Genomic DNA, 20,522 nt, shown 5'->3' on the forward strand with positions numbered 1-20,522 from the left:
TGGATTACGTAACATGCGCCATGTTCTTAGTACACTTACGAGCAGTGCAGTTAGTCAAAGTAGTGCGCTTATTTTGTAAGACGCTGGGCAAAAGTGCGTGTGCATCTAGTCTCATTAGAAGATCTTTCTGAGATCCTACTGCCATCTACTTTGTTGTGAAGGTCTAACATCCATGAATTAACTTATTTTCAACAGTGCATATCATTAGATTTGAGAATAATCTCACTCTTTTAAGGTATAGTTCACCTACAAATTACTCGCACTCATGTCATTCAAATCTGCACAAATATTTTCATTAAAAATAAAAAAATAGAGTTCTGAAGAATATAGTGCACAAGTCATGTGGATATTTTTCTCATACTTTGGTTCTTTTTAATTGTTTTAAAGCTTATTGTATGAAAAATAATAGCCTGAATACTCTAACGAAATCAAGTTCTTCTGTACAGAAGAATGTTAGTTGTTTAAGTTTGGAATGACATGAGAATGTGTGAATGACAAAAAATATATATATTGGGTGAACTATTCTTCCAACTGAAATGCTATCAAAGCTTAAAAAAAGTCAAATGAAAAGGCAATTATTGTAATTTCAAAAAGTATTTTATCCCGTATGCCACACTGTGTATGTATTTGCAACTCAACCAGACTGACTGCAAGCACACGTGTCAAATCAGACCTTTTTTCTAAGTCACTAAACTGAACTTTTGCACAAAACAAGCATTTTGGCTATATATAAAAACATAATAGTAGAAGTAATATTCCATATATATAAGTCAAGTCAAGTCAAGCAAAAAACAAAAACAATAAGCCATTTATGTCAATGGCCACCCTGTTTCAACAACCCTTAGCTTATTTACAATGATAAGGACGGTGCATATTGTTTCAAAGAGGAATAGAAATGAAGCATCAAGCCTTGTCCACCACATACTAAAAGGTGAGTTTCTTGGAAGCCCACTAAAACCAGAGCAGCACACTAGTCCTGAAGTGCACTTGGCATGTTCTTTTCTTAGCAGATGCCTTAGGCAAATTACCCTCCTAACCATGTACCCCCACCCTTCAAGTAACAGTAAAACAGTCTATGTGAACAGAGCGCGAAAGTAGTATGGTAGGTTTTATAAAAGGATTGAATAAATAATAATATTGGGAATCATTGTGAATAAATGAATAAATGTGTTTATAACGGTGTAAGAAAGAAAAAGACGGAAGAAAAGTCAAATTGCTAAATGTTTGTCCCTTTATGTTGTGTCCTACAATGACACAATTTCAAGCTCTTGTTATAAAGATCCCGGCGCTGGCATATTGCTGCAGAAATAGAGGGTGATTTCACCCCACTTTAGTCACTGACGGTCCCGAGTCGACAAACTCCACCCTCGATTGCCAGTGACTGTCCGGCCACTGCCCCAGGAGGAAGTCTGGATATGTGAGTCTGGCAAACAGAGAGAAATAGAAGTGTGTTAATAGGGACAACAGTTAGTGTGGTGGGAATGCACACAGCTGCTGGATGGTGGGAGTGAGGTGTCCTCTTTGCAAACTGCCGCCCACCTATGGCACACGCCATGGATGCATTCTCTGACGGGCTATGATAAGCGGCCCTTGGGGAACCAAAACCAGACTGTTTCCTGTCTATGAGTGAGGAGAATGAAAGCCCTGGTATCATCCCAGAGTGTCCCAGGCCACCCAACACTAACACTGGTCCATGACAGGAGGACACGCATACGGTAAAAGTCAGTGAAAATCTGTGACCCCTCTTGGCCAACCATGTGTGTCAGTTATACTACCATAAAGATCCATATCTCACTCTCACACTCTGCGTGACTTGCTAGCACAGGCTTAGGGCAGATTATTGTAGCTAGGAGACCTCAAAACTAAATAAAAGAACTAAATAAATAACAGAATACCACACAAACACAAGTAAAAAATCTACTCTGAGAAAAGATAAAATAAGTTATAAATGCATAAAAAAAAGAGAATAATACAATTAGAAAATAAATGTAAATATGAATAACAAGTATGATAAATAAAATATCAGGCAAAATTAATTCTGCAATTCTGAAAACATGGACGGAACCATGGATTCCAGTAATAAAAATGGAATTTACAGTATACTGTTACAGAATTTGGCAAATTTTGGATGAATAAATCAAGAAAAGAAAAAAACTGCAGGGAAAAAAAAATACATTCAGAAAGATTAAATAAAATGGATTTCATAAAAACCCTAAAAATATTAATATGGTCAGTTGAAGAAATATCTTAAAATCTAGACAAAGAACTACAAAACTAACTCAGTTACGTTTCTGCTAACCACAAACACAACCATGTAATGATAAACACATTCATACACACATTTGGAGAATGAAATGCATTAATTGGCAATTTGCATGGACAGTTCTTTAAAACTTAGATAAGCCAGCTAGTAAACTTCCAGTGAAGCGTCATTTGATGTTGTGGTATATATAGGTGGAGACTCTTGAGAACCTCACAGAAACTTATCCTGCCTCGTAACTGTCAGAAAATGAGAAATAAAATAATTGCAAGACTGTAAATAATGATACATTAACATACAGTTTCATGTAACTTATCAAAATATATTTTTATATGCCGAGGCTGGTAATCCCAGGAGAGTACATAGACACATAATTGTACATTTAATTGCTGACAACTAAACACTATCATAACGGTTTAGGCTAATGTTAGCTAGTTAGCGATGCGATCTCGTAAACGACATGTCGTGGTTAGAAAGCTTGGTTGAGTGCATCAGACAAGATGACGACGAAGAAAAAGTGCTGCTGCAGAGATGGGGTGAATTCCAATCTGATTTTTTGCGCCCTTCAAGTGCACTTCGGGAAAGGGATGCCATTTGTAGAGATTATTACAAATGAAAGTGAGCAACTGAATTCCTTCACAAAGGCCCCTTCCAGAAGTTTGTTAGCAAAGAGAACATGTGATGGTCACTTCACGGAAGTGATTTCTGTTTGTGATGATGTGATTTTCAGTTAGGAGCTCTTGAAAGCGAAGTTGGGGTTGATTTCGACTTCACATAAAAACTAAGTAGAATAGGCTGGATAAATGTGTCTATTTTAATGTGATACAAAATATTTTTTGTCAGTAAAAGAAATATGATTTAAGACGGTAGCGTAAGCATGTTTAGGTGAGGCAATATTTAAATAAAATGATAATGAGAAGAAATTTTTTTTGCGACAACTGATGGAGTACTGAATGCTGCATGCAAAAAGTTGAACACATTTTAATCTACCCGATGATGTTTTATCTGGAATGGTTCGAATGTGGTTGGAATTACCACTGCTGGAAATAATCACAAAGTCTTAATGCAACCTGGAGATTAGACACAATTCTGTGTGGCAAACCAGAGATTCACTTACTTCGATGGACATCAAGACTCAGCCAAAAGTTTAAGCAGTTGGAAATAATCAGAAAACGGCTTTATTTGGGAGACCAAAAATATGCCATTAAAATTCTTTCTTAATTGCCATGTAAAAAATGTGTGTATGATGTGTTAAAGAGCTGAAAAACAGAATACTGGGCCGCAGTGTAAAAACAGATCTATGACAATGACCGTGCTTCAGCTGTGGTTTTCACATACAATTTTGTTCTTAACCACAATGTGCCATTCCTCGTTTCGAGAGGCTAAATGGAAGAATTGAAAAGCGAGCAGTGGCACAGATTAGTAAAAAACCAACAGCATTATTCTTCAACAGCATTGATGCGCGTGGATTTGAGAATTTAGCTGGAAGGTTTCAAATCTTGCCACTCCATTGCTCTAGCAGAAAAAAAACATGTAATCCACCTTCCAGACTATCTATTGGATAACATGTTTATCTGTATCCTATGTGTACACAATTGTATGGCCAGAAATATTCTGTAAACAGCAATCATTTTATCAGGTTATAGGTTTTATGAAGTCTTGGATCAGATGGGCATCTTACATAATTTTTTGAATTTATGGATTAAAAATGTAATTCAATTAAATTACAATTATTATAAAGTGAAAGGAAACAACTGAAAGAAAAATGGATGCTTGTCTGTACATTAAATGTGTGCAGCTCTAAAAGCGACAGCAGACTAATTTTAGTAAACATGCTGCCGCTTGTCATTAAAGGGATAGATCACCCAAATATTACAATTCTGTCATTATTTACTCACTTTCATGTTGTCCCAAACCTGTATTAATTTCTTTCTAGTGCTGAACGCAAAAGAAGGTACTTTGGATAACCAAACAGTTGCTGGTCCCCATTAACTTTGAAGGAAGGGAAAAAACTATATGTAAGTTTTTAAACATTTTAAACAATATGTAAGTTTGTAAACATTTCCACACTTCGAAACGTGATGAACGAAACAAACTGTGGTTGGTTGTTTGACATGTCTGTCAAATGGCCTCATGGGTGGGCCTTGGCCAATGAAAGCTAGGTCCCCACTGACTTGCATAGTGTTTTTTTTTTTATTTCTCCATACTATGGACTTCAATGGGGACCAGCAACTGAAGGTGAACTATCACTTTAATTTTTTCATTTGGTTGTCATAATTAAATATCGAGATGTATCATTAAAGGATTGTCTAGCAATATATCAATTAAAGCATAATTGCTGTATTGGGGTATTATTGGTACCATGAGCAATGTTCTGTGTATCATATTTTGTCGTATTGTGAGGTACCCGTGATTCCCACTCCTACTTGTTAGTGTAAGAGATTCATCAATGCCAGGCATGAAAAGCAACAAGCTTGAAGTAACAGAGAGCCACCACTTCTGGCCAGCCTGTGCCAACAATAGTCCGGATAAAGAGTACACTTGTTCCTGCAAGAACTGACTAGAGCCCCTGTTCAGAACACAAACCCAACAAAGGCTATTCTAAATTGGGTCAATGCACACTTCCAGAATCGCTCTGAGCTACTAGCATGAATAGAAATGGTTAAAACGGCACATACTCCAAGAGTTTGCTGAGCTGTCAATCAGTTCTGGGCTTTCATCTCATCAGACACACACACACACACACGCAGCAGCACAATGCATGCAGGAATGAGAGGAATGTTTCTGGAATGGCACAGGAATGAGCTGGCAAGGTTTCTTTAAAGTCATTGGAAGAAATAGTCATCATAATTCAGCAGCACTGTTCATTTTGAACAACTTCAATTTATAAGTACCTACTACCAGTTATATACCAGAAACACATGGACTGAGCAGCTAAAAATATAAAGACATATTAGTGGACATTTTCTGTGTTCTTACCACATGAGGACTACCTAAGATAACTTTTTTTAACTGACTGCCAAAGCTAAGCCAATTTGAGTTTTGGTAATACTTGAATAATACATTTGAGTAATACTAACAAACATTAATAATGATGACTGTTAAGTCAAGCATCACTATTAGTACTGCTCACACTTAAACAAACCTTTTACCCTAAAGATGCATTCACAAAAAAAGGTCCATTGTTAACAGTGTAGCAATGAAAAGCCTATAATGAGGGAGATCAGATGCAGGAACTTCTTACCCTGGCTTTACTGTCCTGGGCAGACATGTATCCCACACACATGCTCTCTGTTGTATGGCTCCATAGAAACTCCACTGTGAATAAAAGAGACACACAATGACTGTGAAATACAGCTATTAAAAAAAAGTCCTTACAATATTACACTTTCTATAAACCTGGAAGAGAATTAGAACACCTCCAGGAATTTCAAAAATATTTTTTTTTTAAATTGATTTTTTAAAATTTGAATTAAATACTATGTTTGTATAATTAAAAAAATTAGTGACGGGCAAGTATGGCCACCCATACTCAGAATTTGTTCTCTCTGTTTACTATAAACTCATAAACTCAATACAATAAGAAACTTGTTATACACTCAATAAGTAATGAACAATGCTTATTTTACTCATGTCTGTAAAAGAACTAATTCTAAAAATATATTCAAAATTCCAAAGAGAACCCATGGCGAATTAACCTTCTGAGTTGGCCTGCAAATTGAAATTAAGATTGAACAGTTGATCAACACAACAGACAAAGATTAATAATGAAAAAGCACATTTCATATCAGTCTCAAATGTTTTCTTCCATTGAGTGTCGGCCATATTCATAACAATGGCTTTATTCTCTGAGGCCAGACCACACTTTCAGACCTGTTTATTCTGTTATTTGTGAATGCAGGGAGCTGCCATGTTTATCCCTGAATGTTTAAAAAAAAGACGCCTGGAAAAATAGTCAGCATCTTTAGACAAGAATGTGAGGGAGGCATCAGAAAGAAACAATTTTAGGGGAACAACAACATTAGGCTTTCAGGGAATCTTCAGTGGCTTTCAGGGAATCTTCAGTGATGTTCAGACGTTCCTCAAATCCTCCAACTGCATTTTTGTCCATTAAGTACTATATCTATCTATCTATCTATACACACAGCATATAAGCGGCATAAAAAAGGAAGAAAAATGACTGGGGACAAATAACTGGAAAAAAATAATATCACTTTATATTATTCCTTTCATTAATTCTTGTTATTTTTATTTAACTTATTATAGCCTGTCTGAGGATCGCTGAATTCTCTTCCATTCTTTCGGAATGTTTTTGAACACACCATCCAATCGTCTTGATTTGAGATGTATTTGATTTAAGTTATGGCAGGACAGAGGAGCACGTACCCAGCAGAGCCTGGATGTCTTCAGAGCGCTGGGCTTCTCCACATGTGCAGCACCTCAGAACGATCACCCCACCCAGAACACAGTCTTCGCCAGCAAGGAACGGTGAACCTTAAACACAAACAAGCCAACTGCATTTCAACCATGACCCTCTTTCTGATGTGAAGTAGAAAATAAAGCATGTTTGAGGCATCTAAGAAAATCCAGCGATTCATTCGGTCAATGATTTATTAGTTCTGTTCTGAGAAGTTAATGAAATGAGCGGAAAAGCCATATATTTCTGTACTTTCCCCTGCCAACCTAAACGACTGAAAAAAAATATTCTTTCCAATGGTTTTATTTTATTAACCAAATGAGAAAAATTGGGAGCAGAGCCACTTTTCGCTACTTAATAGGTTAATGATGGAATGAGTTATTTCTGTAACCCCTCACGCAGTCCTGAAAAAGAGACTCTGTTGAGAAAGCATGAATCTGCTCATACTTTTCCAAAGAGGAAAAAAATAATTTTGACCTGCGAAACAGGCTTCAAGTTCATTCAAATGATCGCATCGCAAAATTGGCTGCAGCATTGGTTTGAAGCACTCAAGCATAACGTCAGTCCACAGGAGGGAAGAGTTTAAATTTCACCTCAGAGAGATGCTCGATTTCATTAAAGCCATACTGATAATATGATACATGATTTAAATATCATGTTGTGTTCAGCTTGTTTACACAGATCTTTTTCTGACACCTCTCAATTAAAACCTGGATGGCATTTATACAGAACATGGTCTTAAAACCACACTTCAAAATACACCTTAAAACAGATCTTTATCAAGTATTCCATTAAAAAGCCTTTTATTCGTTTCTTCGGTTTTATCTAAGCATCCCCACAGTGTAATCAAATTTATTACACAGTTTTCAGGAACACTGGATTCTGATTGGTCAGTCACAGAGTCCTGCAGTCAAATAGTGAAATAGTATAAACTGGTGTTATAGTCAAGACTACTTAAACTGAGACCGAGACCAGAGAAAAATCCGTGTTTCCATCGCTGGGACTTTGGACTGGTACTCGGTGTGTTTCCACTGCAAGAACCAGGATTTAAATAAAGTTCTGCGTAAAAATTGCCCCTCAGAAAGCCCCTGCTCGTGAAGTAGTACTTTTTTAAAGGTCCGGAACTTTCAGGGGTGGGACTTGTGCGCTGAGCATGCTGACTGGTTGAGTTCATGCAACATTGGGACTTCAATTTGCAAAGTCTGAACTACCGAGGATGCTGTCCTAAATGTGCGTACTTGTATTGAGAAACGCGCGCAGACCTGCATCACCAGACTATTTGCCTAATCTTCACGGTACTTTAGACCACGGTGGAAATGCAGAAAGCAACAGGTCTGGGGGGAAAATAGTTCCTGGGAAAAAAATTCCAGGTAATTTTGGTGGAAAGATCCACATTTTCTGCCTTAGAATTGTCTGATATTTAATCAACAAATACAATTGGAATATTAAAGGATCACTTCACCCATTTGCATTTAGCTTTGTATTGTTAGAAACCCAGTCATATATTATAATGATCATGGATTTTTCCTTTGTTTTTCCCTGAGATGGGAGAAATAAGGATTTAAGTGTTTTACTTCCTGCTTATTATGACGTAAAAATCGTCATTTTGCGTCATAATAAGCAGGAAGTCAAAATTCATTGAAAAGTGTAGAGACTACAGACACTAGCTTATTATTATTCCAGGGGATGGGACCCACTCACCCTACAGGCCTATTACAGATCAGTGGGTGGGACTAAACTTACAGAAACGAAAATGAAAATCTGCCATCTTGTTTGGAAGCTATGTAGCTAAGCTAACAAGCGCTTATGGAGTCAGATTTACGAGAATGGCTGGAGGAACAACTCATGATACGGAAGAAGAGGATTTTCAAAGTCTGTTGCTCGAAACAGATGTTCGTGGCTATCTATACGAGCCACAATATAGCGCAGAGCAGCTGAGGCTGATGGAGGAACAGGAGGCGGCGGCTGCAGCCGAGGCCGGAGACCTGCCTGTCGCGTCCGAGGAGCCCGGGCGTGCTCGAGCTGGTGCGGACTGGTGGTGCCTGTGCTTTCGTTGTGCGCCTACGGACACAGAGCTCGAGTCCGTCTGCTGCAAGAATTTGAAAGATGCCAATTTCTCCTCGAAGAAATGTCTGAGGCAGACAAGGACACGGATGTTTGCGTTGTGAACCATCCTAGTTTCGCCCCGCATATGGACACGGATGTTTGCGTTGTGAACCATCCTAGTTTCGCCCCGCATATGGACAGAGGCGTCCTGGAGACATACTTCAGAATTCCGAAGGTAAACTGGAAACGCCAGCCGAAGCCTGCAGGGACAAATGGACGTCTAACTGTAAAATAAGTGTTTCAATTTTATTTATTATTCATTTCGTGAAATGTACACAATTTCTTCAAGCATTATTATCACGAAATGATTCCCGGTTAATAAGTTACGTAACGTCAACTGTAAACTGTTTGTGCAGTACCTTTTTTAATGCACAAAAAGCTTACTGTGGCATTGTTTACTACTGTGGCACGTAAATACCATACATCGCTAACTGGGTCCTCAATGTCTTGTAGACAATATCGCCTAACAGCGGTGTTCTGGATTAGTGGGAGTGGCTTATGGAGCTGTGCAAATGTGTTGCATTGTGGGAGTTGTGGTTTTACATACAAATGAGCCCTAAAGTTACTTACCAAATTCGAAAGTTTTAATAGATTTCGACTACATATATGACCCACTTTCAATGAAGATCAATGTTCCCACAGGTGAAATGCTCCTTTAAGACTTTTTATAGAGTGGCTACCAATCAAATGAAATCACTAACAATAAAATTAATCTTTGAACTGCAGAAGTGGCACAATTACAGCTGCATAAATATTGTTGAGACAATGGAATTATAGATATATGATGAAAGGTGGCTAGGTGGCTGCAAATCACTTAATGAACGAGTCACTGAATCTTTCATTCAAAGCAGCTGATTCATTCAGTAATGAATTCCAGTTGCCCGGAAATGCACAACAGTTCTGCTATTTGTTTGTTTGAAACAGTTTTCACTGGCGAAATAATAAAAACTTGTGTAAAATTGTCAATATCATGTTTGCAATTGTGGTCAGATTCATTAAAACAGTTCTCTTGCTCGTGATATTGCTCAATTACATGTCAATTATATTATATTATATAAAAACAAGATGTCATAAGAGTACTTTTTGCAATCATATCTTGAAATTTTGGGGTATTTGTATTAATTTTGGTAAAACTTTTGACTATTTATTTTTATTATTTTTTTTATCCTTTATTTTTCGAGGTCCCAGTCCCAGTGACATAAAATAAATCTCTTCTAACAGGGAGACCTGGCCAAGATGACCGTACAAAAATTTCACGTAAAATGTCACAAACATACACCTCACAAAACACAATTATATAGAAACAAAGCAAAGAAATAATCATAAATCAGTAAATTAATTAAAACAACATAGTTCATTTGCTAAACACTGCACTAAATTTTTTTAAATATTCAAAGAAAGAATTGTTTCTAATGGAGTTACATTTGAATTTCATTCCACAACCACAGAGCATAAGTAAGAGAAAGCTGATTTTCCATGCTCTGAATGTAGCCCGGGTATTTCTAATTGAATCCCATTTGATGATCTGGTGATATAATTGCCTTTTAAGTTCCGACAGGGCACAGCAGTATCAAATGAAGTTATTTATTGCATATGAAGCAGAACAAATGCGTTTGAGACTGAGACAAGACCTTAAAAATTTTTTCTTAAGACCAAGACCTGTCTACAACACCAGTATAAACATGGTGGCACTCCACAGTCTCTTTCATCTCACATAATAAAATAATTTCAAATTAGATCCATATTTCAGGTCCACTTATTTAATTATTAGGTATAAAAATCTTGCAAATGCATCACTTGCAGTTGTGGATTTCCATGCAGCAAAACTATAAAGGTCACAAGCCAAAACCAGCAAATATTCCCACATGTATTTAGTGTGCTACATTCGGTATACAATCCAAGCGGTCACCCGATTTCACAAGCCCAGAAAAGGAACCAAATGAGCAAAGCTTCTGAACATGAAAGCAAGCTACATCTTCAAATGCCCTGTCAATAGAGCATTTACGGCATCTGAAAATAACTGTGGCCAGATAAATATGATTTAACCAAAAACTTGCGGAGCCAGTTTAAAAGAATGCTATTGATCCCCAAATCCAAACAAATAGAGAAAAAAAATTGTGGCTGCCAATTTTTTGTAGTGCTCATTACCAGTCAAGCAAGATGTTAATAATTTTGTTGTTCAGTTTTAACTCAGAGCTGCTCTTACTCACACATATTGTAGTAAAGTGACGCTAGCCTGCTGGAAGAGAGAGCAAGGAAAAAAAAAAAACATCAAAACAGTGACAGGGAGGGAAAGAGGGTCCCTTAGAATCACTCACTTATGAATTTGTTTTGCATAGCCTCCAGTAGGGCCTGGTGTGTGTTTTCAGCCTGCATGGCAGTAGAGCACTCTCTGGCCAACATGGTGCGAATCAGATGCTCTCCAGAGCCTACAATAGTACACAAAAGACCCACATTCAATTATTCAGAATTATTTATCTGACCAAAAAAAAAACATATTGCATAATCTGATTTATTAGTCCAAAATCACTAAGACATTTCACTGTTTGCAAAACTCTGTTTTTCTGTGTTCATGGTTTTTCATAAGATGTTATTTTCATACTAAATTGCAACTGACGTGTATTAGCATATTAAATAGCAAGTGCATTTGCATGCTAAATTGTAATTGATCCTCCAATCTCATGTGAAAGTTTTGACCAATTTAATGCATCACTGATGAATAAAAAGTATTAAATTAAAAAAAAACAACTAAGTCTTACTGACTCAAAACCTTTGAATGGTAGTGTGTAAATTCATATAGCATATATATTAAATAGATTAGTCAGAGTGATGAAACCCCAAGTAGAGTTTATGAATTATCTTGAACAATTCATTAAATGAACCACACAAGAATTTTGTACATTTTAAACAAATCTTTTCCTATAAGATTGGCTTTAATATGCTAAACTGACAAACAATCAGTCTTTTGAGAGGTTTGACAGGTCACGTGTCCCCACAGGAACTAGGTTAAAAGAAAATGTATGACAACAGTTAATCTCACTGTCAAGACACTAAAGACTTTCACAGTCATTTGCCTTTCAAAGGCAAACATGTATAGCAGCCAGTTTTTAAAAGGGAGTGTAAAGAAATGCCTTGAACACAAAATGTCTGGCAGCTATTCAATCCTAAGGAACCATAAAGCCTAAAGAAAATAGCCGTGTTGTTTCTGTAAACCTCGTAAAATATCAGGTAACTACAACAAAACTCTGTGTGGGTTTGTTGCCATGAAAATTAGATGCTAATTTCTTTTCTTTTGTTCTTTTTTGTTGTTTTAACAAAAGTTTAAATGAACGAACGACTGGCTCCACCGTTGGCTCACTATTTTCAAGTTACCATAAACCCTCTCATTCTCTCTCTCTCTCTCTCGAGAAATGGATGTTACTGGCAACAATACCACAACTTAACAGTTAATTTAACAAGCAAACAGTGCCATGACAGTGCAAACTCAATTTCCAGTGGAAAGTAAATAAAACACAACAAACCAAAGATGACAAGAGAGAGGAATCAACACTAACTCGCCTTTTGCCCTAAGCAAAATCACAGCGAGCGCTGCACAGACTAACAGGGTTGACCTGAGAGAAAGTGAGCTCTTTGTGTCAGTTTGAAGCCAGAGTGATTGTTTTTCTCCTCCTTTTGATAGGGACGCCTTTTAAGTTGGAAAATGAAAAGCAGGTGCACCGCTGGAGTGCACACTCAAGCTGCCTGTCCTCACCGCCATGCGTTTTCAATTTTGAGAAGGATGAAAGAAAAATACATGCTGAAATGGCCATGGGGGGAGAAGGTGATAAAATGTGTGATTCTGCTTTTGTTTTTAAAATGGCGGACGATCAAAAACAAAAAGGCGCAAAACACAATGCGAGTTTGTATGATTACAAAGTAAAAATGTTAACAGGGAGCACACATGCAAAACAGCGCTCAATAAACCAGTCAAGAAAATGTCAAAATCAAGAAAAAAAAAATTGCATAATTTGGAGTGGGGGGTGGAGGGGAGCCTGTTTTAGGTCCATTTAGGATCAGAGCTCAGGTCATCCAAATGTTTAACAGGATAGGTGTCCCCATGGTATGAAAATAGTTCATCACATATAAAACAGCGTTTGTAATAATTGAGACCTGTTGAATTAGGCAATAGGGTATATCTTAAATCTGTCAAAAAAATGTCTGGGTAATATTTCCCATTAAAATGAAATGAAAACAAAATTATATATTGCATTTAAAAAGCCTGTTTTAGGAACACTTAGGATCTTAAGATTTGTCGCATAATGGTTTCATCTTCATGACAAATAAATATATGCAAATGTGCTCCTTTATAATATTAATTATAATCCTTTACATAAAAAAATATTGAAAACTTTTTTTTCTTTATCACAGTGATGAGAACATTTGGAAAATTGCCATTAACAATAATGTGACTATTCAAAGACAATTTTTTTTTTTTTTTTTCTTTTTTTTTTATTTAATCATTTTTTTTTTTTTTTTTTTACAGAAGATACTATGGTACCATAAAAAAAACTCAAGCCACTGTGCAATAAATAAATAAACAGACAAAAAAACATTTAGGCTGCAAAGGACTCACAAAAATCTCTTAAAAATCATGTGACCGACAGCACCGATTTCTTCTTTTTTTTTTTTTCTTTAACCAGAGGAAGCCATACATGCTGCACCCCTGTGCAACATGCCAAGCTTGAATGAATCCCAGTCCCTCTTCAATGGGCCAGGTGTGTGTTCACTGCTGGACTCAGGTCAGGCCAAAGGTGCTTTCACACAAGGGTGCCGCAGGACAAATGATGAAGGAGAAGAAAATAAATATGGCCTTCAACATAGTGTAACACTCTGAAGTTGTGTAAGTGATTATGGCACAGGGAAGCATATTAACAGAGGCTACAGTTTGACAATTCAAAGCCAAGCAGAGCTTTTTACAAGCTGTCTGGTTGTTAAAAGCAATGTTGTGCCTTGTGAAATATTACAATAAAGTTACAGGTGCAGTTATGCTGAAAAAGTAATTGTACCATGTCGTGTGGTTAACTAAGTAAGTGCAAGTTTACTGCACCAAATAGGGAAGATGGAATAAATTAAACGTTAAATACATGCAACATCAATGTAATGCACAACAAAAGACCATGGTATAATAACCACCACTGTTTAAAAGTAATGTCAGTAAGATTTAGCTTTGGTGATGACTTCTTTCAAAAAACTAAGAGTAAATAAAAATACTAATGTTGTAATATATTATTGCAATATTAACCAACTAAATTCCATTTTCATATATTTAAAAATGTAATTTATTCTTGTTTTGGCAAAGCGGAAATCTTCCATTCTTCAGTGTCACATGATGCTTCAAAATTCATTCTAATATGACATTTTGGTGCTCAAGAAACATTTCTTCTTATTTTTATTTTTTTTATGTTGTGCTGCTTAGAAACAATAGAAACATAAATATTTTATAACATTATAAATGTCTTTGTCACTTTCGCCCATTTAATGCATCCTTGCAGAAAAATAAATTTTAATTTCTGACCCCAAAACTTTTGAAGGGCAGTATATAACCTAAATAATATATTTAATTTTTGTCTGAAGTTTTATATATAAATCAATCACCCCTAAACATGCTTAAGATTAAATACTGCCCAATTTGCAAAGACACTAAAGCATCCTGACCAAATCTTGCTATTAGTAGCTCAAAGAATATTCATATCCAAAAAGCATATACTTTACTCACATCAAAAGTAGTGACATGTTGTGATGTGACGTATAAAGCCAAATACAGATTTAATCTATTCTTTAATCCTGACCTGAAGAGCTCTTATAGTATTCTATTCAAACACAATCATCTTGTCCTCTTCCATGTCTAGCCATGAATCAAAATCTGTCTTTTATCATGACTGCTTTAAGAAATCCAGACATCCTCTATGGGAACAATTGACATGCGTGCTTGTATGTGCTGTATGGAGATGTGAATCATGTCTGTGGCCCACTGACTTGGGCACACATCATTATAAGTGAGAAAATCTCGTTTTATTCATGTGACAGAAAGCATTCGTTTTAAAAATGAATAGCACAGCCTTGGGTCCCGCTCACGGCAGGCATCCCAAGTAAAGCAGAAAATCTCCTTTTATTTGCTCTTTAAATATGTCTCTACTAAGCAGCTAGCTAATGACATTCAAGCAGCTAGCTAATGACATGTTGGAGGAATGGATTGATATCTACACCAGGGCCAAAGAAAGGAAGAAATTGCAAAAGTTTCAAGCTACAAATTAGATTTTCATTCGCACTGTATTTGTGCACTTTTTTTTTTTTTTTTTTTACAATAAATTGATGGCTGACAGAACCTGTGCGAAACCTGTCAAAAATCAGTAAATGTACAGTAACTTCACACCAATATGACTCCGGTGGTTTTGATACCTGAGGTACTCACAGCTGTAGAGTAAAGGCTGATGTCACGGGCGTTTTCAGCCCAGCAGCCACAACCATAGTGAGCAGCCTGAGACAGAAACATGTTAAAAACGTGTTAAATAAGAATATCTGCTTCTGCGGTTATAAATAAAAATGGTTTAATATAAAGCATGATGGTAAGATAGAATATGATCAGACTTGAGAGAAAATCAAAGGTCACCTGTCCCACCCGACCCGGGTGTTTCATGGCCAGACCTCCGCTGGAAACTGCAGCTGCCACATTCCCTTCCCGATCCACTACAACCGCACCAACTGTGTCCAGAGACGCCAAGTTATTCTCCTCACCTTCCACCATGTCTCCTACAGGCTCCAAGCAGCCAAAAACATTCTCCTGCACACAAAATTGCCATTCAATTAGAATATCGCGCACAAAGAAATTAACCAGCACTTTCCTACAGTCTAACATCCTGAGTTCATTAACACAGTGAAATCAAAAATAAATGTAAGAGTCTATGTATCTTCATGCTAAACCATGGGCCAAAAAAACAGGAACAAAGAGGCTGTGGTTACTGGCAACAGCTGAAAAAGCCACATTTCCAAAGCCCAGAATAATACTAGAATAAAACACATTGAACATTGCTTCTTTTGTAATGTTTTTTTTCTTGTCTGTGAAGTTGGCTTTCAGACCCAGCTGGCTACCATAACCAAACTTGAACTTTCTGACAAACCTGGGAACTGTAATACATGTCGCTATCTAACTTGGGCAAATAATGTCCAAATACATATCAGCAGCTGAAAAATGATCCTCGTGCTCTCATTTATAATGAGTAAAGTGGTCATTTCTAAAGGACTGTTTTCATTTGCTGATTGCTGTGTACTTTGGAAAGAACACTGATGTGGATCGAAAGAAATGTAGAGTTGTTTGATAAATTGGCCTTTTCTGAGAAACTGCGGAAGGGGACAGGATGACTTAGAATTTATTATTCCATCTTCTCATGAACAGTGTCACTACTGGGCCATAGATCTTCAGACCTCAGCTGATTATTAGGTGCAATAACCTTCTAATATATGATCAAACAGGCTAAAACTGAATGTTATTTTTACTGATCTCACCATCAGCAATAAATCTGACAAAATCAACTCCAGTACAACATCTGCTCACAGACCTTTCCAGAGAGGAGCATCGATTTTCCTCTTCTCTATGGGTAGCTGTTTATATAACATTTATATCTTAATGATTCTGCTTTGTCTCTATTTTGGTGTGTCATGAAAGTAAGTTGGTATAAATCTGCAATTAAGCTGAAATGTTTCCATCATTTTCTGTATATATAAAAAAAAAAAAAAATTTTTTTTTTCATTTTATGGAGACTTTAAGCAAATAATTGTATAATACATTTTTGATTTTTAGCTAAACTTAATATTTACAGTAGATATTAAGACTACATAAATAAATTCCATGATACTTCCAAGCCTGAAAACATGGGTGGCACCAGGTCCGGGTTTCCGGGGCAAATGCCCTGAATAGATTTAGTTAACCCCCAAATGTTTTTAAGCACTTTGCCATTCACCCCAAGTTTATGCCAGGCATTTGTGGTTTTTGCAAAACTATTCTAAGACACAAACCTTACCATGAACCTTGCAAACCTCTGCAAATCCAGTAATTGCTTTTTTCTTTTTCTTTTCAAAAGCCCTCATCATGGGAACTTCGCAAGATGATGATATAAAACACTTAATTCTAAGATTCCCTAATATTCCCAAACTTTCAAAGCTAACGTTACGTTTCTATAGATCACGTGTGCACTCACCCACATAACTGAAGTTACCGAAAGATCTTAGCTCTGCAAAGCTCTTAAATGAGTAAGAACCCCTAGACCCCAGGCTATCCATGCCATACAAATGCATTTCATCTACAGTAAAACAATAAATATGGCACTTATAAAATCAAACAAACCACATGCCACTTGAGAAGAGACTGGGGGTTATGTTGTTATCTTAATGACCTTTTAATGCATAGCTCTGGAGAAAAGTCTTTACTGAACTAAACTGAAGGAAGAAAGACCATGTGGCATCCCAGAGGCACAGATCATTCATGCAGACAGCGCAAATGGCAATCGCTTACTTCAAACTGATGTTATCTTAAAAAAAAAAAAACGTACAAAATTCGAACACTGAACAAGAGTACCACATATACCAAACCAAGTTGGACCGCAGCGTATTTGTCTTTCCTGTCCAATAACATTTTTGCCTACATTTTCAGACACTGTAATTTGCAACTAATGACCCAGGAGTGACCCACGTTTCGCTTTCTCTTCGGGACCACACAAGCATCACATCGCGGACGGATTTGCGCTGGAACCCATTTTCCCTCACCACCTGCATTCCGTGTACCTGTCAAATCACTTGCTTGAAAATCTACCAAAAAAGTAGGAGAGATGCTAACATGTTCAAGCACATTACAGGAAATAATTCGGTGAAATAACTTCAAGATGTGGGCGCGGGAGATCGGGCAGCAGGGTGGAGATGGTCTCATATCACATCAATTCATTTTTAGTTACTTTAAAATAAGATAAATGGTCCATGCAGGGTTATTATAGTTGCCTAAAACTGAAACTAAAATTAAAAGTTAACTGAAAATAAACTAAACATAAAATAAACATTTGTTTTTTTAATTCAGTTTAACTTGATGTAGTAAAATAACTAAACTGACATAAAAATTAATATAAACTATATACTACAAATGACTAACAAAACAAGAAAATGTATAAAACTTTAAAATAATTTAAAATATTAATAAAAACAGCAACAGTATCTTCATGAACTAAATTATGCATTTGAAACTGCCCCAGATTAAATGGCTAAAAAGACCTTTTCAAGTTGCCATTTTTAAGTCTACCTGCTGAACTCATGCTTTTCAGGGAAGCTACAAAAGAGCATCACAGAACTGTGTCACCCAAGTCAAATTCCTTGTGTGCAGTGCCATGTCAGCAGTGCAGTAAGTATACGTATGTGTGTTTCCTGTGACTGAGTATTTGAGGTCTACACCCCCCTCCAAGGTCGTCATTACCGATGGGTTTCCTTCTCTGGGTATATGTGGTGGTTTTGAATTAGAGGACTGAACAGATGCAGATCCTGTTATCAGTAGAGTAATAATGTCAGAGCAATGTCTCCACAGCACTGTGTTTAAGCCTAATTAAATGTGTTAAACTGAATGGAAGGGTGGAAACTTATACATCAGGGAAAATTTATAGAAGGAAGTTGCATATTTAGTTCAGTCTTTTTTTAATCATGGGGTTTAAAGAACACCAATGCCAAAAATCAATGGCATATCCTGAATGTTAAAGTTGTCTCTTTTATGAAACTCTCAACATCAAATCTGAAACGTATCTGACAATGATCAGAACACTTTGACCGACGCTTGGTTTCTATTTCTGAATTTCAAGATTTTATTTTTTTGCCACACCTGACAATGGTAAGTGAATTTTTCCCAACCAGCATACATTTTTATGTTTCTGTCTGCATGAAAATTAGATTACTCATTGTAATATAAATAGTTAATAATTCATCCCAATATATGTGACCCTGGACCACAAAACAAGTCTTAAGTCGCTGGGGTATATTTGTAGCAATAGCCAAAAATACATTGTATGGGTCAAAATGATTGATTTTTCTTTTATGCCAAAATTCATTAGGATATTAAGTAAAGATCATTTACATTGAAGGTATTTTGCTAATTTCCTACTTCATATCAAAACCTAATTATTGGTTAGAAATATGCATTGCCAAGAACTAATTTGGACAAATTTAAAGGCATTATTCTCAATATTTTGATTTTTTTTCACGTTCATTTATAAGCTGATGTGCCACAAAAGCCAGCAAATTTGTGTGCAGGTGATGACGAGGATGAAGATGAGAAGAAAGACGTTTTTTAAAGGGGTCATATGATGCTTTTTAAAAAGATCATTATTTGGTGTAACAGAAAATGTTGACATGATTTAAAGTAAAGAAAAAAAAACATTATTTTTCAAAATCTATACATTATTGTAGGTCCTCTATGCCCCGCCTCTCTCAAACATGTCATTTTCTAAAAAGTCCCTCTTTCTAAAAAGGGCAGTCTGTTCTAATTGGCCAACTGACCCCAGTTCATTGTGATTGGCCGAACACCGCAAGCACTCGTCAGAAATTAACGCTCCTTTCCATAATCGCAAGCTCCATCTTTCAAAATAAATGTAAAGACAGTTAATAATGTCCTTAGTTTTACCATCACTTCAAGCCCGAAAGGGGAACAGAGTTGTGTGGCAGACACAGTGATGAAGTTTGTAGGTGTTTGCAATACACAACCCACGGACGGTTAAGACAGCTGACCTTGTCTCTCTCTCTCTCTCTCACACACACACACACACACACACACACACACACACACACACACGTTGCACAAAACTCTGCATTTGAACATTCAATAGCAAATACTTAAACTAATAAAACATACTAACAGTAACTGACTCCGAAGCACTAGACTGTCGTAGCAAAGTCAGAATTACCTCCTCTCATAGGTTCACGAAAAAAAGGTCATCCATAAAACGCGTTGGTGTTCTGTTGTAAGTAATCTTAAAGATTCCTTGAGTCTTGTGTCAGAGTCTTAAGTTTGATAAAGCATATCTCTTTGGATTTGAGACTTTAGTCTTTACAGATCTTCATTATGCACCAAGACCTTGTAACACTACAAAGAGAAAGGAAAAATTGAAATCGCATCACATGATCGCTTTAAATATTTACAGTAGGATCCCTTAAGTTTAGCTTGTATAGCGCTGTCAGTGTAATACGCAATAAAATAACACAACACTGTCTCTCTACTGACTGTCTCCACAACTGTCTGTCATATTCACTTAGTGATCAAAGACCTTCCGCTATGTGAAATCATTGGACTTACTCCTGTCAGTGCGGAATAATGACGAATGTCAATCTTAACTGATGTAAAAGTTGTATGAATTCCGATTATGACTGTTCAGACTGTGGTCGCATTGCAAAACATTCAATTCTAGACAGACCGCAAGCGCTGTGATTGGTCTGCTAGAACCTCTCTCTCCCTCCCCATGCACTTGAGTTTTGTGTGCGTTTATGTGCATTTTAATATATTTAAACAATGTTGATCTGCCATGGTACAAGAGTAGATGGAAAGAATGCCATCTTCTGTTCCGTTGTCTCCTTTTTTTGTTTGAAATAATGATTTGATATTTATTTGCCGCCGTCACAGCTATATATAATGCTTCTCCGACGAGCTGCTTCTTGTTTGGCTTTTGTCGGGGTACTGCA

General features: G+C 36.7%; 1 protein-coding gene across 1 annotated transcript in view; it reads right to left on the minus strand.

The window, feature by feature from the left end:
* Positions 1-318: 318 nt before the first annotated feature.
* The window catches only part of LOC132110556 (threonine aspartase 1-like), a 29,831-nt gene continuing 9,627 nt past the window's right edge, over positions 319-20,522 (minus strand). Inside the window, exons 9-14 of the mRNA XM_059517267.1 lie at positions 15,433-15,603; positions 15,222-15,300; positions 11,102-11,212; positions 6,647-6,754; positions 5,505-5,578; positions 319-1,423 (exon numbers count right to left, since the gene is read on the minus strand). Of these exons, the coding sequence (XP_059373250.1) occupies positions 1,331-1,423; positions 5,505-5,578; positions 6,647-6,754; positions 11,102-11,212; positions 15,222-15,300; positions 15,433-15,603 (636 nt within the window). The 3' untranslated portion in view covers positions 319-1,330. The remainder of the gene's footprint in view (positions 1,424-5,504; positions 5,579-6,646; positions 6,755-11,101; positions 11,213-15,221; positions 15,301-15,432; positions 15,604-20,522) is intronic.

Source organism: Carassius carassius, chromosome 30, assembly GCF_963082965.1.
Source record: "Carassius carassius chromosome 30, fCarCar2.1, whole genome shotgun sequence".
Classification (NCBI taxonomy): domain Eukaryota; kingdom Metazoa; phylum Chordata; class Actinopteri; order Cypriniformes; family Cyprinidae; genus Carassius; species Carassius carassius.